The sequence below is a fragment of the Myripristis murdjan genome, chromosome 3, assembly GCF_902150065.1.
Source record: "Myripristis murdjan chromosome 3, fMyrMur1.1, whole genome shotgun sequence".
In the NCBI taxonomy this organism is placed as follows: domain Eukaryota; kingdom Metazoa; phylum Chordata; class Actinopteri; order Holocentriformes; family Holocentridae; genus Myripristis; species Myripristis murdjan.
Window position 1 is genome coordinate 41193687 of NC_043982.1, and position 22869 is coordinate 41216555.

A 22869-nucleotide genomic window follows, 5' to 3' on the forward strand; every position below is an offset into this window, starting at 1 on the left:
TTGCCATCAGAGCTAGAGGAGTCAATTAAAGCGGCGACACACAGACACACGAGTGTGTGTTGCTGTTACCTGAACTCCATCGTGAGCGAAGAAGCATTTGGCGTCCGCCTCGGTGGCCAAGTTGAGGACGGTAGATTTGCTCCAGCAGCGAGTTCGCCTCACTAACAGAGCGTAGGCCCTGTCCTCGCTGTTGGAGTAGCACTCTCCGAATAAATCTGTCACGAAAACACAGTTGTGACACCGTTTCAACTCAGTTACATTTGAAAAAATCTCAAAGACATACTCCAACATTTCAGGCAAAATAAACGTTTTTCAGACTTAACCACTTTGCCACTTGGCCAGACTTTTCACTTCTGCACGCCCAGTGGATTGGTTTCTATGAGAAGAATTTTTGGGGAATTAAAAGCTAAAACAACAACAACAACAAAAACAACAACAAATGAGATTAATTTTAGGAGAAGTTCATTTGTTCCTGTACCTTCAGCGATGCTTGGATCATCATCACTGTGATAGACGGAGGGATAAATGTGTTCAGCAGTTACACGTCCACCATCTAACTTCTACTAAAACAGCTCTCGTGCAAATAAAACAGCTTCGGAGTTGCTGATGGAGCTAGGCTAATGACTCCCACAGACTTCAAGTCTTTATGCTAAGCTAACACGAAATGCTGCGCCATAGGAACCAATGCACTAGATGTACAGAGGTGAAAAATAGTATCGAACATGTTTTCTCCACCTGGGTATGACAGAAAAATACCAATGCCAGAGTATTTTGCCCAAAGCGCTCAAGTATTCCTTTAAAATAAATTTAAATTTTATTCCCTTCCTGCGGGATTTGGTTCAGTGTGTGGAAAACAAAAAAAAGAAAAAGAAAAAGAAAAAGAAAAGGTTGATTCCAGGTCACTGAATGTACACCTCTCAGTATGTACGGCTTTTCTCTGTTTCTGACTTCATTGTTAGCTGTCAGTAAAATGTGTTGCTTCTCACCAAGGGCAAACTGCTCGTATTTGGCTTCCTTCATGCTACGTGCCGACTCAGCCTCAGATTCCAGTCGTGCCATCTCCTTCAAGATCTTACAACCAGCCAGAGCCGCTGCAACAGCCTCGGGGCCCTGAAGAATTAAAAGAAAGCCGTGTCCAGACTGCAGCCTAGCAAATCTACTGAAGGAATTTCAGGGAAATGCATCTCTGGCATCTAAATGGGTTGGATTGTATGCATTGGGCTGCTACAGATGCCTTTCCAAGTTCACCTAAGGTCTGTGCAGAGCAGAACATAAAAAAAAAAAAAAAAAAACGTTGTCAGTGGTGTCTCATCTTGGTATTATGTCAATCTCATCACCTCGTATTTACATGTCTAGCTCTGTCCCGCTTGTTTGCTTTTCAAGAGGCAATATTTGCAGTGCAGTGAGGTCTCAAAAACAGGAAGCGCGGCTGTTGTTCACAAATCTGGTTTCAAAACTGTCTTGACTTCTTATTTCTGAGGGGCCTTGGAGTCAAATGCAATACTCGGTCTTAACTCGGACTTGGCTGAGGCGGTGTTGTCTGCAGCCCTGAGACAGGCAAAGGTACATGCAGCATTAATATTTAAGTCAACATTTTTGCCTCGACAGGATCTTGTTAGTCATACATAAATGTGAGGGGGGGGGGGGGGGGGAAAGAGGAAACAGAAGAAAGGAAAGCTGATGTACATGTTTTATATGCAAAACAGCCCCTCAGCTGGATATTTCATAATCAATAAAGACACATTTAACAGCCTAATAACACCTAGAGTAATAAATTAAATACTAATGTGTCAAATTGTTGATGAGGACTAACACATCAAATAGAGCCAAAATGGAGCTTTCTTCCTTTGTGGTCAGTTTACTCTCTCAGTTCTGGTCTCATTAACCCTTACAGCACTGACATTGCGCCCCGTTTGTTTAATTAAATGAGCAGTGACATTTTTTTTAACATATGCATGAATAAAGCATGGCATATTTCGCTGGCGAAAGACGCATCAGGCTACCTGATGAGGTGTTGAACATGAGAGACGCTTCACATAATCACATTACAGATGCTGATAGCCTGGCCGGTGTGTGAGTGAGCGATTAAACTGGCACCGAAGGATGTGGGCTACACACACACTGAATGCAATTACCATTCTGGTAGATATCATTCAAACAAGACCCAGGGAAGGAGCACATGAGGGTGATGGCTTGTGCGATATCACTAATTGGATCCCTTAGCTTTGTAGGGAGCATTTCAGAAAATGAGAGGTGTCTTGAAACAATTCTGGAAACAGACAAAGATCAATTACCATTCATCTGTGACACAATTGTTAATTTAGCATCAATTCAGTGTGTGAATATCTTTTTCTTTCCCATTGACTCCTTCAGTATTTTAGATATGTATACACTAGCCTGTTACTCTCTGGCTAGAGCCCTAGCAAGCGGCATGACCTTCATTTTAATAATGCTCTTGGAGATAAGATAGCTTTCTAGTTCAACTTGCTGGTTGATAACTATGCCATTTACTGGGCTCTTTTATCTGGAGCGACATTTTCATATGGCGAGGCTGACCTTCACCTGCACGGCTGCTGGGCCACAGCATTCTCGTCCAAAAACCGGCACAGTGTAATTGAGCTCAGGTCAGCTCGGTTTCATGAGTTTTGCGATGAAACCCAATGTTGGTTAGAGTTAAAAATTCACTGATTGAGCCTCACAGCGCCAAGATGGTGTGAGGTGGGGACTGACCATGGCCCAGAAGTAGTTAGCCATCTGCTGACGGTTCTGAAGGACGGCCCAGAGGAACAGATCCCTCCAAGGATGTTCACAGCACCCCTCTAACTCAGCCAGGTTCTTCTGGCTGTGGAACAGTCGACCCTTCGCCGGCTTCTCCTGTAGCACCCAGACAGTACAGTGAATGGACTGGATAGGTGGTGAAAAGCACAGATGCATTCACATACTGTATATGTGTCATAAATTCTAAATAAATTCTGTCACTTGGTCTTATGGTTCCACACCAACCCTGAACCTCTGTCGGAGCGTGTTGTTCCTCAGGTTTAGGGTATTTTTTCTCTGCTGTTTAAACTGTTCATATTTCTATTTTTTATATATTCCTTGTTTATAGTGTATATATTGCTTGCTGCTATTTATCATCTGTTTATACTGTAAATTTGCACATTGCCCACATCTATGCACATTGTATACATCTAAGAACACTGTTTTTTTTTTTTTGCACATTCTTTTTTTTTTTTTTTTTTTGCACATTGGGTACTTAGATTTTTAGATCTCTAGTGTCATCTTTTATTCTTTATTTTTTATTTATTTAATCTTGTACTCTGTGGATACTGCTGAAAACTGTGAATTTCCTTCGGGATGAATAAAGTATCTGTCTATCTATCTATCTATCTATCTATCTATCTATCTATCTATCTATCTATCTATCTATCTATCTATCTAAATTAGCCCTGAAGAAGACTGTGAAGTTGAAATGTGCAGGCGCTAAGCCCATTTAATGAAAGGCTTTTAATGTTTGCAAAGCAGTGTGTCTTGGTAGTTTTTTGGTTAAGACTTATTGATCACAGCAAAGTACAAGTCTAACCTCTCTTTGTTTTTGTTTTTTTTTTTTTGGTCTCATGATCTGTCCTTGGATCCACAGAGACACCTGTCTTTGATACCTGCACTAGTGAAGCAACACTCCTTGAGCAAGCTATTGGCATATGCCCTCGTCATGTATATGTGTCATACTCTTGATAATAAATATCAATAAGTGCCTCCATCAAAGAGTTCATATTTTTTGCCTGGTGGTTGCCTTATCCGTCTGTTTGTCTGTCAGCTTGATATCTCAAAAACCTCTGAATGTTCTTCCATGATATTTAATGGGCAGGTAGGCCAACTGGGTAGATTTTCCAAGAGGCAATTACTTTTTTTTTTTTTTTTTTAGCCCTTAAAAATGAAACCACCAGAGACAGCAGCTTAATTAAAATTCCTAACGTTGAATTTACACGATCACGAAACCCATTTAATTTAAATTTAAAGTGATAATGATGTCTTTGGGTCTAACAGCAAGCTGGACGATTTTTTAGCACAGGCGGAGGTTTGGATTCTTGGAGTTTTTTCTTGTTCACAAGGTTACATTGTTCTGTCTGAGGTGAACACATCTGAGGAAAACAAAGTGACAAAGTGAACTTATTGATTTACTGTAACAATGGGGATGCAGCGTATCACTCACCGTAGGGATCTTTTGGTAAAAGCCTTTGCAGGAGTCATGGAGAAAGTCCTTCAGCACTTTGGAGACCTCGTGGAGGGTGAAGCGGGCTTTCCCTTGCTCGGGGGGGTGGTGCCCCGGGGGGCCGGGGGTCCTGGCAGCGCCGAGCAGCAGCTGCTTCTCCTCGTACTTCTTGAGGAGCAGGTTGTGCAGAAGGCTCTTCTCAGACACGGACCAGTAGAGCTCCTGAAGTCGGCCATAGGTGAGGAACTCGCCCAGGTTTACGCCGCTGTCCACAAAGAGGCGCACGAAATCGGGCTTGTCATTGATCAGTGCGTCCATCATCACCTCCTCAAGGTCACATGCCTGCAGAAAAAACAGAGGCTCATATACAAGCATTTCTCTTTTGTTCTCTGCTGTGAATTCTTGACTACAATTTTTTTTTTTTTAAAAAAAGGTGGAAAACAAATGTTAGTATCTTTTTGCTGGCAGCAGGATCTAATGTTTGTATCCAAACAATAAAGTATATTAACTAAATTAAGAAATAACACCTCTACTGAAACACATAAAGCAATACTCATTCCAAATCCCCCAAAATTATTTTTTTTTTTTTTTTTTTTTTTTTTTTTTTAGCACATTCTGCACATTATTGGGTTCATTTACATGTATGGAAGATGGAGTTTCACAGTTTTCTTCACCAGTTTTCTTCACTAACTTTGCTGGCAGCTGGTCTGGCAGGGTAGGAGATTTTAGATACAAGGTTACCATACACAAAACCTCTAACAAAGTGTTTGTGTGTTTCTCTCACCCTCCACTCCACATCTCCGTTGAAGATATCGCTCTTGGCGATGTCCACCCTGTTCCAGGCCACGGCCAGCTTCAGCTCATCCAGGAAGTCTTGAGCTTCCTGACTTTGGCTCTTACAGGCTGAAGCACACATTCACACAAAGATACACACAGACACAAAGACCCAGGATGCTCAAAGGGTCAAGGCTCCATCTTCATGTGACCATTCAACATACAATACCCATACATAATTACACAGCTGCTGAAGATTCTAAGAGTTTCCTGATGGCATGGCTTGCAGGAAATACTGTACCCTTAACTAGAGCTTTGAGGATGACGGTGTCCAGCTCGGAGCTGTCCTGTTCAGGGTCGTGGACGGTGAGGAGGTGCCCATGATCCAGTATCTTCTGGATCTGAGAGACAGGCCAACAACCGATCAATAAATATCCCATGTCATGTGAATAAACGGTGTTGGAAAGGTTACTGTTGAAATGTAATACGCTAGTTACCCTGTTAAAAATACAATATGTAATGTAACTATTTTAATTACTTCATCAGGGTATTGTAACATTTTATTACTCTTCTAACAAATGTTTTAAACTGGACAAAAAGCTGAAAAGTCATAAAAACAAATTTAAATCAGGCAGTGTAAACCTCACATCTGAATTCAACACCGACTGTCAAGCTTTCATTAGAAGTTCCTCAATAGAAACTGAATTAAGATCAGGACGTTTTGATATTTAGACAAATCACAAGCCAGTAGATCACAAAAAACCTTGACGTGGCCGGCTGATCTCAGGCCTGGCAGACCGGCTGCTTAGAGCAATGAACATTGATTTGATTGGCAGACGAGAAGCGTTGCAAATTCAAACAAAAGAACCAATCAAAAATAGCGCTCAAAAATTGAGTGAATGTTGCCAAACAAATTGAGCCTGTCTCAATGTAGCATTTTGTAATGTCACTACATGTAACTAGTTACTCCCCAACACTGTGAATAAGGTAATATAATGATTTTTCATTGGTTTCAACAGTTTAATTGGCTCCGGTGTGTATGTCAGCTTGATGTGTCAGCCCATCTCTCCCTCTGTTTATTTTTAAAGTGGATACATGAGACGTTGACTAGATATCCTTAATTAGGTCATCCCGAACAAATTTGGAAGATAAGGATGAAAATCCCCCCATCTTAGTTTTCCTCACCAGCTTTCTCAGCACGCCCCATCTTTTTGGCAACTTTGACAGTGAATTAACTTCAGAAGTGTTATGATGCACATATCTGTGTGTGTGTGTGTGTGTGTGTGTGTGTGTGTGTGTGTGCGCGCGCGCCTGTCTGCATGCTGTGTGCATCTCTCACCAGCTTGACCCAGTTACTGATGTCTGTGCTGTGGTGGGCGCTGGGAAAGGTGTCCAGCAGCAGCTCGTGAACAGTGTCCGTATCCCAGCATCCCCTATTCATCAGCGTGACCAGAATGTCAGCAACACCTCCTGACCCTGCCAGTATGAGCCATGGTGTGGAATTCCCAATGCCCTTATACATCCGCTGCAGAAAAAACATGGAGTATTCACAAACACAGATTTACTCAAACTCACAGACGATTTCATGTTCATTAAAAAAAACAACGACTACTCATCTACAGATAAGCACAGAATCAAAATGATCAGTGTTAGATAGCAGTAATTGTATATTCTCGTGGGTCATGGCCCTATTTATGCAAATAAATGCATGCCTTTCAGAGGTTTTCTCGCCAAAAAGAGAAATTGGCTCTCAATCTCACTTTGGCCCACTACCTCAGGGGGTAGCAGAACCAAAGTTTGGTTCGAAGCCAAATTCTCAAAATGAAGCTACTGTTGAGACGAAGTAATATTGTGCTTATTTCTACAACAAAACACGTATCTCGGGTTTTAAAAGTCTCGAAGACCTCAGAAGAATGAAACCAACCTTTAGGATCCTGGGTTCTCCGTGGACTAACAGACACAGAACAGGGATCTCAAAGCTGCCTGCACCTGGAAGAGCCACAGAATAATTCTTGAAAAATCATTTGCAACCTGCAGGTTTTTTTTTTTGTTTGTTTTGTTTTTTTTAATATTGCCATTTGCTACTTCCGACGGACAGAAAATTGTGTAAAAGCTGGCCGTTGAAAGATAATCATACGCTGGTCTAATGGGAGATCATTTGCTGTGCACATCAGATGTTATTGGATAAGGGAAATAACAATAATAGTGTCAATTACAGTGATATCAAGAGCTATTTGAATGATTCGGCATGCTTCCTCACAAAAACAAAACAACACTTGGTAACTCTGAAAGTTGGAAACCAAGTTGGTGAAAGGGGCTTAAGATCTAAAGTTGGTGTACTGGTTTTTAGGAAACTGTTTTTGCTTTGCTCTCAGGATTTCATTTTGTGACTTTCAGAGTCCATACCCAACATCATGATTTCTCAGGCAAATCAGATACACCTGCAGTGAACCCATCGGGGGTCTGGAGGTTAATGGTTAAAATGGTTAACAAGGTAATACCCCCATAGCCGGAGCGCTGAAGAGAGATGTGCTTGAGCAGCTTGACCCTCATTTCGCTGGTTGCTCCTGGCCTGTTGGGGTCTTCCTCCACCAACACAAAGTGGGAGTGGTGGCAATCCAGGGAGTAGACTGATCCGTGGGGTAAGTCCTGTGGCTGGTATTTTGCAGGTTCATCCCCCTTGGAGATACACAAACACCAGTTTTTTAGCTTGTGTAATGGAGTAATTGCAGTATTTTTAGTAGCTGCATATTGAGTGTGTGATGAGGAAAACCTTGGCGGTGAGCAGCGCCTCTCGGTTGTGGATCATGTTCCAGGGTGCGATACCGATGGCCACCACCCGGACCTTAGACGAGGTGCTGGCCAGGGAGTGGTCTCGCACTGCCTGGCCCAGGTGCTTGGTGATGCCAAAGCGAAGACCATTGGTCAAGATCCATGCCCCTGGAGGAGCAAAGAATGGCATGAATTTTGTGTGCATGTGTCTTATACTTTTGTTTTGTGCATGTTTCAGGTGTTACTAGCTGCCTTTCCACTTTCACGCCGAACGTGAGCAAGCTTGTGCGTGCCGAGGCCATGTTGTGTTTCGACTGTCACGTCTGGTCTTTGATCGCGCTTTAATGGGACTGTCGGGGCCAGTTCCCCAGTGCTGATGGCCCATCGTATACCCATGGGACAGGGAAACGGGTGCAGTTGAAAAGTAGAAACATCAGGAGAATAACAGATAAATGAAAAATGGACAACAGCCAACAGTACTGGTCAAACGAGGACATTAGGCCTCTGCTCACTATCTGGGCAGAGAATAATGTGCAGTGACAAATCGATGGTGTCTACTGAGACCGCCCAGGACATCACGGTCGTGTCGTGGGTGGCAGATTCAGTCAGAGAGCTCTTTGGCATTTCATTTATTTTGCTCGCTAAACATCGAACGTGATTCAGCTGAACATGACTTAGCCTACTTGTGTTATGGATTGCTCGATGGCACTAACTGTAATTCCAGTTTGGCTATTGTATACGTTACAGGAGTCTGGAGTCAAATGGTTTGTGTTCTTGCGGCTTGAGGGCCATTAACAGCGTCTGGCTCGGAGATAGCACCAGCTCACAATGGCATGATAGCGGAAAGGCGGCTGTTCATGCAAGGAAAGTTGAAAAAGAAAAAGGGTGCCCCTGGGTTGAACAAGAAAGTTGTGTTCATACACAGCTGTTCAACTGTTATTCGATCAATAAAGACAGCTGAAAGTGTTCCAGTGTTACCTGCAAGAAAATAGAAAACAGTAAAATCTAATATCACTAACTGCTACCTTTCTATTACCCATGTGTAAGTATATTGTAATTATATATTGTGGAAAATATTGGCAATCTTGCCTTATACGGTCATGCAGCATAGCATTTTCTCTGTTTATGTTCCTGTTTGTGTGATTAATCACAGCATTTCTTCTGTTTTGATTATGTTCTGTGTTAGTGTGTGATTTATTATTTTTCCTTGGTTTTTATTATGTTACATTGTGTGAAGTACTTTGTGTGACTTTGTGTTTGTGTGTTTGTTTGCATGAAAAGTGCTATACAAACAAAGTCTGATTGATTAATGGCTTGACTGATAAATAATGCTGCGTGCAGTCCAGCACGTTGTTAGTGCCACACACATAATTCTGAAGACATTACATGCACCACAGTTTATGCAAATATTTTCCTAATGGCATAATTATTTGTAAAATCACCCTGAGGCAGGAAATTAAATTAGTCCTGACTATTGTAGAGTAAAATGTATTGACTTAATGTGTTGTCCAAATAGAGGATAGGCCTGGTTCTCAGTGGCTGATGCTGAGGTTTGAAGTTGTGTTGCAGCCAGTAGAAACCAATAACAGGACCGTCTCTTGCAGGACTTTCACACTGGTTTCAGAGGACAGGGCCTTCCATGTGATTATAACCTGTGCTCTGTGCAGCCTTCACAAGTCCTTTCCTCACTGTGTCCCTGAGCCAGGGCTTCATCTGAGCCAACTCATCTCCTCCCACCAGCGCCACCACCAGGTGTGGAGGAGCGAGGCCCCACTGCTCTGTCAGCATCTGGTAGATGAGGACTGGGTCCGTGTTGCTGCGCACTCTCACAAACTGGACGGAAGCAAACAAGATCATTAATTAATATGCTGTTTGTTAAAAAAGACATTCTACAAACTGCCATCAATGTCTTGCATTTTCTCCTTGATAAACTCAAGATGACACCGCACGAGGTATGCCTGCAGTTTGCTATTTGTCACAGCTTCTGTTCCCACCTTTCCTCTTGCCCGACTGGAACCAGTGAAGTCAATGTCTCCCACTCTTCCTGCAGCCCAGTGACTGTTGTCCCGCTTCATTCTGGCTCCCAGGCCTCTGGCTACAGTCTCCAGAGTCTCATCCAGTGGAGAACAGCAGGGGCAGCCCAGCAGGACGCTGAGTGTGACACACATTGGATAGATGGAGGTGTGTATTATATCACTAGTATATCACTGTGGCTAGAATTTATGTTGGTGCTGCCTTTACTTAGACGAGGGATGGGCAACTTTTATGAGGGTCAGTCGCCACAAAATAGTCATCATGACAGGCCGCAGTGACTGGCACTGTCTCTCCATTAGACAGCGACTGTTTAGTTTTTCCTTTTGACTGTAAGGTTGAAAAGGTTCTGCTGATTATAGTGCCAGTTAACGTTATATTTCTTCATCACTAATACGATCTGCAAGCTGACTAAAAACTGCGGTCCACCTCTGAGCTCTGTCAACAGGTCGTCGGTCTCCCATTTGTGCTGAAACACACTGTTCTGTTGTCAATTTTTCTTTCACTCGTGGCATCTTTAGCTCTTCACGTCACAAAGTGGTGGGCGATCACGCATCATGACCTCTGACCTCCACTGACAACATGTAGGTAGTAACATTACATAAACACCTGCTGGTTGATGCAGTGCCATCAGGCTACACGGCTCCTGCCTAGTGACCAAAATGAAAGCAGCGACCATTAAAGTAAATGAGAGTCAGTGTCAATCATTTCCATTCAAATTCTGAAATTCACATGGGAGCCGCAAATTGAAGTTTGGCATGTTGCATACTATTATTATCATAATCATTACTAATTCTATCTTGCATCTCTTGTCGTGCACATTGCCTTGCATAACATGCATATTGCATGTTAATGTAGATTTTTTGCCAGTGTAACAAAGACACACACACACACACACACACATATATACACCCACTTGTGCTCCTCTGACCATTCCAGTGCGTCCCCACATCGCAGGCACCGTGTCTGCGGTTGCACTGTCCCCTGTAAACAAATTGTGTGTTTAACTCATTGCTCATTATTCACTCTTTTGCTCTTTACAGCTGCGGGAGTTTTTAAAAGATCCTTTTGGTCAATGCAAAGTTGGCAGCATTTTCATGCTCGCTTCATATGCAAAGTGTTTCCTCCCTGACTTTTGGCCTAGAAACACACCACAATCATTCCCCAAAGATTTTCTCTCATACAGACATGAATCTCATAAAGATGAATACAAGATCTGCTTCTGACTGAAGACAAAAAAAAATAAATAAAAATATTCACATAATGGCAAACGATGATAATGTATTCTTTACCATGAGATAGACAGTGGCATTGATGTTATGACTTGACTCTTGAATTTTACTATAAAAGCAGTTGGGGTCCATTTCTCCCCGGTAAACAATTATTGTCTTAGACATAAACTACACTGAAATCGGCAGAAATTCCTGAATAATTCATAATTTCTTAAACCAATAAGACTTTTTCAGTCTCACGAGTGAAAGTTAACACACCAACTTCAGGGCACCATGATCAGATCTCTGACTGCAGGAGGCTCATCGGTAAAATAACAAAATATATAATAAATTATTGATAATGAATAATCATTTGCATGAGTAAACACTGACTTTTATCAACTACCCTTATTTGCATGGGTGCTTGAGCTGCTTATAAAAGATGATAAGAAATTATGCAATCTAAATGCATATTTCTCTGATAATCAGCACCAGGCAGGCTTGCTCGTTATTTGGTAAAAATGTACCTGGATTAATATAACTAAGAATATAACTTTAGTCCAGTGGTTGACATACTGGCACATTTGAGGCATACAGTCAATTAGTGTGTAGTTATCATTTTAAGTTATACGTAAGCTGCCCTGTGGGGCCTCATTTGACTACAGGTCTGGGTGTGAGAGGGAGAAGACCAGCGACCATGCAAACAGGAGCATCTGCATGCAAAATCAGAAAAAGGTGTGTGTGTGTGTGCCTGTGTGTTTGTATGTGTGCGTGCGTGCATGCGTGTGTGTGTGTGTGTGTGTGTGTGTGACTATAGGGCCATGCAAGCAAGCCCCTCTAGGTTTGTCTACAGCTTGAGGAAAAACCATTCTTCCGTAAAACTTTAATGATATTCTCAGAAATGGATGGAGAAAGTTTTTGAAAACTAACAAGATGATTTTGAATTGCAACATTTTGCAACATTGTGACAATCTTACAAACTCAAAAGAAAAAAAGAAAGAAATATACGTGAAGGTACTGATGAAAATATCCTGTAATACCTTATAATGGTACTAAACAAAAAGGGAACCAACATTGTACAAGCTGAAGGTTAAAAGTCCAAAATCCTGTCTGGGGTTGTTAACTTTGATAATTACGATTCAATACTCGACTCTACAATGTGTAAAATAAACAAGAGGTAAGATAATATACATATAAAAAGGGTACAAGTACAAGCTTTATTTGAGAATGTATCAGCAGTATGATGTTTTTTGATCACTTTCATCAGTGTACCCCTACAGTATCATTACCTTTGACACACAATGTAGTAGAGAACATAGTTTTAAGGCACAAAAACACTTTCTAACCATTTTTAAATGCCTAACCTTTGCCCCATTCAGACTTATAGTATATACTCAGGTCAACACACAAGGCAGCTACCCTACATACTCACCAGAGGTGTCCCTTGTCTTTCCTGCATGGCTGTGATGTTCAACACTCCTCTCCTCCACCGGTGACCAGCCTGTAAGGGTTAAGGTTTCCCTTTGCAGCCCTCAGGTGAACGACTGGAGCAATCAGGAAGTGGTATAAAGGTGCGGTTCTCTCTCTGGCCAATCACACTGACCATGATGACAATCGCTGCTTTGCATGTTGGTCAGTGACTGCACACGGGAGCGTGTTCTCCTCACATCCAATGAACAGCTCAAAAACTACATCATGGTTTATATGGCTGGCCATGTATGGTCTTACTTTTAGTTTTGAAAAGGTCACTGGCATCTCAATAATCATAAAAAACCTGACCATCCAAAACAGAAAAATAAAAAATACTTGATTTACAATAAATGTATCACTTTGCTTTATCACAGCACTTTCATGTTATGTCTATTTTTTTTTGCATATTCAGCTGCAAGACATTTAAGTGACACTTGCACAACATCTTGACCATCTCAATACCTCACCGCTTTACAACCACTTGCAGTTTTAGTGCATAGTTGTATGTGAAGCATTGTGAAGCCAATGTAGCCAAACAGAAATAACAATTGAAATGATCTTTTTTTTTTTTTTTTTTTTTTTATTAGTTAATTCAGCAGGTATACATTTGAAAGCAGCCTCTATACAGTCAATAGCAGAGACATCTGCTTATCAACAAAATAATGAAAAAAAGAACAAACAGAACAGAACTAACTAAGTTTGGGCCACAACAATTATTACGTTTATAACTAAGGGCTCTAGTTTCCCGGCGCAGCGCGGGGTGGCGCAGTGAGGCAAACCCCGCGCAGAGCTAGTTTCGACCGGCGAAACGGCTGAGGCGGACAGTGTCCAAGTTTCGCAGACGGACTTGCGCGGAGATGGGAGTGGTGGCGCAGCGGGGGGAGGTGCCGACAGATTCGGCTTGGCGGAGTGACAGTTTTGTGCCAAAAGGCTTCGCCGAGGTGCGCCAAAAGCTCGCCTCCTGAAACCACGACTACTTTCCGCGCAAGGCGGAGCGGAGCCGGCGCAGTGGAAGTTTGGCTGGCTGGCGCACATCACCAAAACCTCACAATCAGCATAAACGGTGCCAATCTCCTTTGATCTGACATCAGCTGTGACGGGACAGTTGATATGGAGATATATGTATGTGCTGATTGTGATCGTAGCATTGAATAGTGTTTTTTTCGGTATTTATTGCATCGTTCATGTGCCTGACATCCAGGAAGCCTGCCTGTGAGGTTTTGGTGACGTGTGCGCACTGCTCGCCGGTCTCCGCTCCGCGCCTGTCTCCTGAGCTCCGCTCCGCCTGTGGCAGTAGACTTCCTTGTCAGCTGTGTAAACTTTCATTACGCCTTCGCGCAGCGCATTTTAAAGGCGAGGACAGGGGCTCATTTGATTGGTTAAATGTGAATCGGCTGTGTCAAACCCACTCCACGCCTTCTCTCCTCCCTTGCGCCGGTAGGAGGGACGGCGGAGTACTTGCGCCACCGAGAACGGCGTGCCAAACTTGGAAAATCCGCCTGGCCACACCCAGTTGGCGAAGCGCATCTGCGCTACGCCCCCGCCTCGCCTGGTCTGCGAAACTAGAGCCCTAAGGGCCCTATCTTGCGCCAGACTCCCTAAACCCGCTATTTGCGGATTTAGGATTTAGGAGGAGGCGTTCCCCCGTAAAAGTTGCTATCTTGTGCACCTCCCGCTATCCGCAAAACACCTGCGCTACCCGCTATATTATGCATAGGTGTGTTTTGGGCGTTACGCCAGTTAAACCAATCAGTGTGCCAGGTGCCATTGCCTTTAAGGGCAGGATGCGCTATCCTAAATCCTAAATCCTAAACCCGCGATGGAGAGAGGGAGGTAGATTTTCTCAGGGCTTCTACTGAGGCTAAAGCAAGTTGGCTTTATATACATATTATATATTATATTATAGGCGAGTTAATTCGGGAGGTGGAGCCACATGTGTCCAAGTGGACGTGTCACAAGGTTGTACTGATTGAGTAAAATCCCGGGTCACACCACACACACACAAGAGGCAGAGGTGGAACTATGTGTAAACTAATTTATTGACAAGGTAGATTGGGCAAATAAAATATTAAAAATAAAAATATAGCACAGCTGCTGGCTTATGATAAAACAATAAAACGTGCTGGCGTAAGTGTCCAATTAAAACAGTCTTTCCTCTAAACACTCTATATGAGTAATATACTCAGTCCATTCCGGCGGCCTCCCGGTATCAGTCCGACCGTGTGCGTGGCGAGGCTCCGTCGGGGCGTGCATTGAAGCCGCCTGGGCGCGCTCTCCTAACAGCCCAAACTTTAGGGAAAGCGGATAGCGGGTGGTCAGGACCACCCGCTATCCGCTATCCCTAAAGTGTGTGCGCAAGATAGCAACTTTAGGGATAGCGCATGAAACACGCCCACGACGCACCTCCAGGCGCAAATGATGCAATCGGCATAAGGGATAGCGGGTAGCGGGTGGCGCAAGATACCGTTTAGGGATAGCGGAAGTTCCTAAATCCGCAATTTGCGGGTAGCGGGTCGTGGCAGCGGATAGCGGGTGGCACAAGATAGGGCCCTAAGTCTCCATGATTGTCACATATAGAAAAAGAAGAAAAGAAAGAAAGTTACCTGCACTTTCACAATTTTTTTTTTTTTTTTTTTTTTTTTTTTTTTTTTTTTTCCCTTTTTTAACCCAACCCACCCCGACCCATCACCAGAGATCATTCTGTACATTTCATTACACTTTACAAATAGGATGTTTCAGTGTGTCCTTATACATTTTGGGCAAAGCAACTCCAAAAGACAGACAAGCAAAAGAAGGAAAAGAAAAGAAAAAAGAAAAAAAAATCAAACCATAAACAGAAGCAGCTCATATCATAGTTCTAGCAATGTTGAGTGCTTCCTTAATAGCATTGAGCCTAACCTGGTCTGCACCATTCATCATAGCAACAGAGAGCTCCATGGATAAAGTCTCTATTAAAGAGTAGTTCCACTTTCGTATAGAAAGCGTGTGCGGTGGTTTCCACCGAGCTGCTAACATTCTTTTAGCAGCATTACACGCAGATAGCCACAGCTGTCTTTGAGTATGGTTAAAGTTCTGCCCAGAGTCATCATTCAGAATCATATGCCCTGGGGAACAATCAATATCTAAACCCAAAGATTCGGTAAGAAGTTTTGATATTTGTTCCCAGAAACTTCTTACTGGTGGACACTCCCACATACTATGTAGAAATGTCCCAGTTACATTCAAGTCACAAAGGGTGCAGTTTGGGGATATAGTTATATTCATATGAAATCGTCGTTTTGGAGTTAAATAACTTCGATATATAAATTTAAGGTTTGTTAATTTATGATTCAGATTTTTTGAACAGGAGAGATTCCTCCAGACTCTAGCCCAATCTATAGATGGTTCAGGGCAGTCATTATTCCATACTTTTATTATAGCTAACTGTGTCTGTGTGCGCTCCAGCAGAGTATTATAAATCCACGATACATATCCTTTAGTTAAGCTTAATAATTTTCTAATCATGTCCATAATTGGATGACACTTAGGCGGCTCATCCAATAAAACACCTGCAGCTCGCATAGCAGAGCGTAATTGGAAGTAAAGAAACAAGGAGTTGGATGGCAAATCGTACGTAGCCTTCAAATCCAAAAAAGTTCTCAAGCCGGCCTCATTCATAATGTTCCCCAAATTGTGTATGCCTGATTTATACCATTGGGGTGAAATAAAGTACTGTCCTCCGGACTTTAATAATATATTATAAAATATTGGTGTGTTAGCATGCCAATGAGATGTCCAATTGTAAATCTTTTCTATTTTATGAAAAATCTGAATTGCGTACGCTATTATTGGACCATACTTTAATTTACATTTTTTATCAGATAGAGTTGTAAATAAAATGTCATTCAATTGAATTGGAGCCACCAACATTCTCTCAATATTTAGCCATGGAGGTGAAGAATTGCTGTAAAACCAGTTTAATAAAGGACGAAGAGTGAAAGCGTAATGGTATAACTTAAAATTAGGCAATGACAAGCCACCCAACTCAATCTTTCTCTGTAAATTTAGCATTTTGATTTTTGGGCGTCTGCCTCTCCATAAAAACCTTGTGATAATACTGTGTATTTTTTCCCAATATCTCGGAGGTGGTGCTAGAGGTAACATGGAGCTACAAAAATTTATTCTTGGAAGCACATTCATTTTAATTATTGAAATCCTACCTGGAAGAAATATAGGTAAGTTGTGCCATCTTTCTAAATCATTTTTTATCATTTTTAAGGTACTAATGTAGTTTTTAGTGTTAGTTTTCTCAAGAGATGCAAATACAGTTATTCCTAAGTATTTAAAATGAGAAACCACTGGAATATTAAACTTCAGAGATTCATCTCTGCTCACAGAATTCAAAGGTAACAGCGATGACTTGGTCCAATTTATCTTATAACTCGAGACATAACTATATTGTTCAAAAACATTGAGGATATTTGGAAGAGAATGCTTTACATCAGAAAAAAACAAAAGAATATCATCAGCAAATAATGCTATATGATGTTGAGAAGATTTTATTTTTATTGGTGTAATGCCTGTGGATGACCTAATAGCCTGCGCTAAAGGTTCTAATGATAAAATAAATAGCATTGATGAAATTGGATCACCTTGACGGCTACTTCTGCTTATTCCAAAGGGAGGAGAACATATATTTCCTGTTACTACACTTGCAGAGGGATTTACATATATAGTTTTAACCATTTTAATGAAATTTTCGCCCACGCCCATCTTGGTCAATACAGACCATAAAAAGGGCCACTCAAGTCGGTCAAAGGCCTTCTCTGCGTCAACTGACAGTATGGCTGCTGATGTATAATTGTCAGAAGCGTCAAGGATATGCAGAAGACGACGTAAATTGTCAGCTGATAGACGCTTCTTTACAAATCCACTTTGATCTGAGTTTATCAGTCTTGGCAAATATTGCTCAAGCCGGCTTGCAAGTGTTTTTGAAAACAATTTAATGTCTGCATTTAATAAGGACAGGGGACGATAGTTCGCACGATTAGTTGGATCCTTCCCCTTTTTTAAAATAAGTGTTATTAGTGCTGTATTCACATCTCTTCCAAAAGATCCTTTTTGAAGAGCTGTATTAAACATCTCCAGCATTGGTGGTCCTAATAGTGTGTAAAATTTTAGGTAAACCTCAGGTTGAATACCATCACCTCCAGGTGACTTGCCCTTATTCATTTTTGATAGTGCTTGTTTAATTTCATCAAGAGATAAGGGAGCTCCTAATGCTAAAGATTCCTGAGTTGACAGTGAAGGCAAATTTAGTTTCTCAAGAAAATTCTCCCTATCTGACTCTGTAGAGTTATTATCTGAAGTATATAACTGTTTATAGAAATCACAGAAGCTCTGATTAATCAATTTGGGATGAGTTATTGTGACCCCAGATTCAGATGTAATTGTTGCTATGCTTGTAAACTGATCATTTGTCTTTAATTTATTAGCCAAAAGACGGCTAGGGCGGTCACCATAAAAGTAATGGTTAAGTCTAGTTTTAAGCACTACCTTTTTAGCCCTCTCTATAAGTAACACATTATGGTCTATTTTTATTTCCTGTAATAACTTTGCTGTCTGTTCAGAATAATTCCTTTGCTGAGAGTGTTCTAGTTCAGATATTGAGGTTTCTAGCTCACTTATCTTTTGGAGCTGTTCTTTATTTACTTTAGAGGAGTAGGAAATTGCTTTATTCCTGATAAATCCTTTTATTGCATCCCAAAGAAATCTAGCATCATCAACTGAAGATCTATTAATTTCCAAAAATTCTAGTAATTCCAATTCTAGTTGTTCACAAAAATCTTGATTTTGTAACAAAGTTAAGTCAAAACGCCACCTACTGGCTTTTTTATACGAATTAGATACAGACAATTGACATGTATAAGCATGATGATCTGTGAGGCTCATATGTTTTATCTCTATATTTTGAACCAAAGACATTAGAGATGAAGACATTAAAATAAAATCTATTCTTGAAAACGTTTTATGCCTATTTGAATAGAAAGTGAATTCCTTAGATGTGGGATTATGCATCCGCCAAACATCACAGAGATTAAAGTCAGAAAGTAAGTATTTTAGCGCTTTTGTTGCTTGTAAATTAGAATAAGAATTACTTGATTTATCCAGTTTTTGATCTAATATGGCATTCATATCAGATCCAATTACTATTTCAAAATCAGAGAGTTTGGACAAAATATTATTCAGCTGGTTAAAAAAAAGACCATCATATGTATTTGGCGCATATATATTGACAAATGCCACTTTCCTACCATATAGCATACACTTAATAAATGCTACTCTACCATCTTCATCACACCCTTTACCAATGATATTAATCTGTAGTGTTTTACGAGTGAGAATTATTACACCTTTTGTTTTGTTTGAAATGATCTACCCAAACGGAAAGATAGAAATATTCAAGAGTTTGAGGACAGCTTCTGTTAAAACAAATCCTAATTCACTGTCCATCCCCAGTTCCAGACTTTCTAATCACCAAAGTTTTACTGTACAAGCTCCTGATGCGAGCCTCTTCACCTTCAGTCAGACCCTGGCTTGACTTCAGCAGACGTGCCTCTGGCCCCAAACAGAGCTTCCTGTGGTGGTTCACAACTCTCTGCTGCCCTGACAGGCTGGAGGCAGTCCCTCCACCGCCTCCACTCACTGAGTCAGTGGACCGTGAGCGGGAAAAAGAACTCACCCATTTGGTACCTTAAGCTATAGCATATTTCTTTTCTTTTCTTTCTTTCTTTTTTTTTTTTTTTTTTCAAAATTTCAAGTTTTTAATGGTGTTTCTGCTCTTCTTTCTTATTTACAACCACACAAATAAAAAGCAAAATGTCAAAATGAGACTGACTTGAAAAATTCTGCCTTTGACTACCATGGTTATTATAGTTAATTAAAACTAAAACTAGTTGTGGAAAAAAAATAGTTAACTGAAATAAAAATGAAAACTAGAGTTTTGGGAAACATGAAAAGAATCTGAAACAATGTGGTGTACTTAGAAAACAAACTAAAACAAAATAAAAATACACAGAAAGTGTCTTTAGTTTGAGTTTTTGTCAGTTTGGTCAGATGTGTGAGCCCAGCCAGCATGAGGAGGTGTTGGTGCTGATGTTTATTGAGACTGGGTCGTCCACATGACTGGGAGTCAACTGCCTTCACAAAGTGTTGGCTTTGGATTGGAAAACCTATTCTGACAAACACAACCCATATCATAAAAAAAAAAATACTGAAACTAATACAAACTTAACTAAAACTAAACATTAAAAAACAAACTCAAACAAGAAACCCCACTATATAAACTAACTGAAACTAAACTAAACTGACAACAAAAATAAAAATTAAAATAAAAACTAATGAAAAATGCGAAACTAGGCTATAGCCTAACAAATCTGTCAACAATCTACAAACAGGAAAAATATTGATTGAAATCAATCAGTAAGTTTTTAAGGCAGATTAGTTCATATATGTCGAGCACAAAGTGAAAACCAGGGACTTCATTTGATGTAGTTTCAATGGATTTTATCCCAGCTGGAGTGAAGTGCGCCCCTTCCCCCACGCAGCCATACAGAGAGCCGCAGCCAATCAGCGGGCTCGGTCTATTGTGTACAAACAGAGAAGTGTGCGCCTTGTGGAGGTTAAAGGCCCGGCGCTCCCGGCTGTGCTGACAGAGGCTGACCAGTCCAAGAGAGAGTCAGCAGCAGCTCCTGATCCTCATCCCAACAACACAAACGCAGAGGAGAGCATTTCCATCACCATGAGTCCCATCAGGCGCAAAGAAGCGGCGTGCCGGAGTCTCTTCGGCCCGGTGGACCACGACCTGCTGAGCCGGGAGCTGACGCAGAGACTGCAGGAGATCTCGGAGCAGGACAGCCGCCGCTGGAACTTCAGCTTCCTCACCGACACCCCTCTACCTGGCAGGTACGAGTGGGAGGAGGTCCCGGCTGGCTGCTCCCCTGCTTTGTACCGGGAGTCCGCCGGGGGTGAGGACGTCGCTGTGGCTTCAAACCCGGAGGAGAGCGGCTGCAGCGGCCGCCTGCACCTCGGCCCGGAGAGCCCCGCTCCTTCCCCGGACACCAACCAGGAGAACTGCCCCAGCATCTCCAACACACTGAAGCGTCACCCTGCTGAAGTGACACCCATCCGGAGAAAGAGGACACTCTCAAAACACAAGGCCCCAAACAACACACACATCACAGGTACAGTCCCGGACCGTTGGAGGTTCAGCTTTCTTTATTAGGCCAACCAGCAACCGAGTTTAATTTAACTGTTGAATCGTGTACTTCATAATAATAACCATGTTCTTTTCCCTTTATTTTTCTTTGCAGATTTCTTTGTAAAGAGGAAAAGGACTTCAGAATCCAAGGTCATCCAAATCCCTGCGCTCACAGCCTCCAGCGAAGCAACTCTATGCAAAAGGATAAGATGAACTGCTATGGACTATTTTTTTTTTTTTTTTGAAACATCATGGACCTCACAGGCATAGACCTACCTCACTGCACCAATGAGACTTTATTTTATTTTATTTTATTTTATGTTATTTTATGTTATTTTATGTTATGTTATTTTATTTTATTTTATTTTATTTTATTGTTATCTGAACCAGTATTTGTGTTGTGGTTTATTTGTGTTATTAAGCTTAATTTCTACCAGCATCATTATTTTATTTATTCTATTTATGGACAACTTTATTTAATTTCTTTGCATTTTCTGTCAGTGTTGATCTCTGCCTCAGACACATTTTGTTTATACTTTTTGGATGTATTTTTAATATAAATTGTATATTTTCTTAGTAAAAAAAAAACAAAAAACACCTGACAAGACTGAATAAAGTTTAGCTTCCTATATATGTTTTGCCTCTTTCCATTGATATTTGCCTTGTTGGTAAATTTCTGAAAAATTGAGGAATACATGTGTTAACTACAGTATATTATATTGTCATTATATAGCTTTTGCCCATAATGATCTGAGATGCACATCAAGGCTTATATCTTAGGGCTTGTAAAATGTAAATTTATCTTTGAGTATTTACAAGACATTACCAATGCAGCAATCATAATCTTATTTTCACTTGAGCACTTAATGAATTTCCTTGTGCTTTTCATTTTTTGACATATGGGTGGTGAGCACAGACAGTCAACACAATAATTTCTGGATTGTACCACCTAAATATCTTGTTTGATGATCTGCAAACACTGGACAGATAATAATTAAAGTGATTTTTTTCTCACAAACTTGCCCAAACTAATTAGGCTACATGGTCAGAATGTGGAACATGCACAAAAACGTAATTTTGTTCCTAATCTATCTTAACTTTTACTCTGATCGGAGTAAAAATGCAACCCACAGAGCAGGACATCCAGTTGAGAATTTTTATTTTCATTTTTCCACAAGCAATACCTCACTGCAGTGTTTCTTTTTGTGTGAATCATCTAAGCGAAGATCCTGGTGTAAAACAATGGTTTGTAAAATTATGCCGGAAAGTATTAAAACAATGTGTTTGTACCACTGGCTCTCCAGTGTGAGGACATATTTCACCGTCTCTGAGAGTTTGGCAACAAACAAGGGTAACAGGAAACCCTCGCTTTTATTTGTAACTCAGAATTCGTTTGTGCCATCGTTTACATTTAGAAAACCAAGTTTAAATCATCTTCTTAACCTGAGATGGGTAAATATTTAGCATCTGGACGTCTTGAACTAAATTGAACATTATGACATATTCACATAAAAGCTGACAACTGTAATTGTAGCCATTCAGTAACAACTTGAAATCCTGTGTGTTTTGCTGCTACTTTGCTGCAGTCTTAATGAAAAGCTGGATTATTTTGCTTCTTCTGCTGACTTTGTGACGCTGCACATGACCTAATATGAGCAGGCTAATACAAAAAGTGTCCCCTTTAAAGTACCAGGGGAAAAAAAATCAAACATAAGTTGACAATTTACCATAAGAGTTTTGAATTAATTCCATTTTCTGGGTTTTATTGTGAGATATTTCACAGTCACAATCACAGAGGCTGTGCTCTCAGGCTTAAAATGATATGCATTAATAGGAGCTGTGACTGTCAAATTAGCCTAATAGTGAGGGAGACACATTCGCTCACACATTTCGCCAAGCGAGTGCTGGGGGTTTTGACTCTAAAGAATTTCAAGAGGCCATCTGGCAGGGAGGCATGAGAATGGGACAATGGCCACAAAGCAGAGTGTGCCATCTACTTTCACCTGCAAATCAGCCTTTGTGGCTAATTGGAGCTCTCCGACCCCCCAGGTCCTTCCTCAACTTGCCTCGTTTCACTTTGCCTCTTTTCATAGTCAAATCAGCCATTATCACTGGCATGTGCCCAAACCAATATACCTAGTGATAATGTTTATTTTCAGTTT

General features: G+C 41.1%; 2 protein-coding genes across 4 annotated transcripts in view; one reads left to right on the forward strand and one right to left on the reverse strand.

Annotated features, from left to right (window-relative positions):
- trpm5 (transient receptor potential cation channel, subfamily M, member 5) overlaps positions 1 to 12517 on the reverse strand; it is a 26215-nt gene extending 13698 nt beyond the window's left edge. For both annotated transcript variants that reach the window (XM_030048422.1, XM_030048421.1), the window contains exons 1-14: positions 12431 to 12517; positions 10704 to 10771; positions 9751 to 9907; positions 9409 to 9589; positions 7758 to 7924; positions 7486 to 7663; positions 6909 to 6973; positions 6324 to 6509; positions 5286 to 5385; positions 4995 to 5113; positions 4211 to 4552; positions 2731 to 2874; positions 987 to 1110; positions 70 to 215 (exon numbers count right to left, since the gene is read on the reverse strand). In XM_030048422.1, the coding sequence (XP_029904282.1) occupies positions 70 to 215; positions 987 to 1110; positions 2731 to 2874; positions 4211 to 4552; positions 4995 to 5113; positions 5286 to 5385; positions 6324 to 6509; positions 6909 to 6973; positions 7486 to 7663; positions 7758 to 7924; positions 9409 to 9589; positions 9751 to 9907; positions 10704 to 10771; positions 12431 to 12457 (2004 nt within the window). In that variant the 5' untranslated portion in view covers positions 12458 to 12517. The remainder of the gene's footprint in view (positions 1 to 69; positions 216 to 986; positions 1111 to 2730; positions 2875 to 4210; positions 4553 to 4994; positions 5114 to 5285; positions 5386 to 6323; positions 6510 to 6908; positions 6974 to 7485; positions 7664 to 7757; positions 7925 to 9408; positions 9590 to 9750; positions 9908 to 10703; positions 10772 to 12430) is intronic.
- cdkn1ca (cyclin dependent kinase inhibitor 1Ca) lies at positions 9413 to 21222 on the forward strand. Of its 2 annotated transcripts, XM_030048424.1 has the most exons (4): positions 9413 to 9417; positions 14682 to 14688; positions 20190 to 20690; positions 20820 to 21222. In XM_030048424.1, exons 3-4 carry the CDS (start codon positions 20249 to 20251, stop codon positions 20918 to 20920), a joined length of 543 nt encoding a protein of 180 aa, XP_029904284.1. In that variant the 5' UTR covers positions 9413 to 9417; positions 14682 to 14688; positions 20190 to 20248; the 3' UTR covers positions 20921 to 21222. The 2 variants fall into 2 exon arrangements, with proteins under 2 accessions (XP_029904284.1, XP_029904283.1); XM_030048423.1 differs by lacking the exons at positions 9413 to 9417; positions 14682 to 14688 and having other exon boundaries at positions 20150 to 20690.
- Positions 21223 to 22869: the final 1647 nt, after the last annotated feature.

Excerpts from the sequence above, each read along its gene's own strand:
- cdkn1ca (XM_030048424.1), top strand. The coding sequence starts at position 20,249 with ATGAGTCCCATCAGGCGCAAAGAAGCGGCGTGCCGGAGTCTCTTCGGC. Across the intron at positions 20,691-20,819 it reads AAACAACACACACATCACAG|ATTTCTTTGTAAAGAGGAAA; the intron begins GTACAGTCCCGG and ends TTTTCTTTGCAG.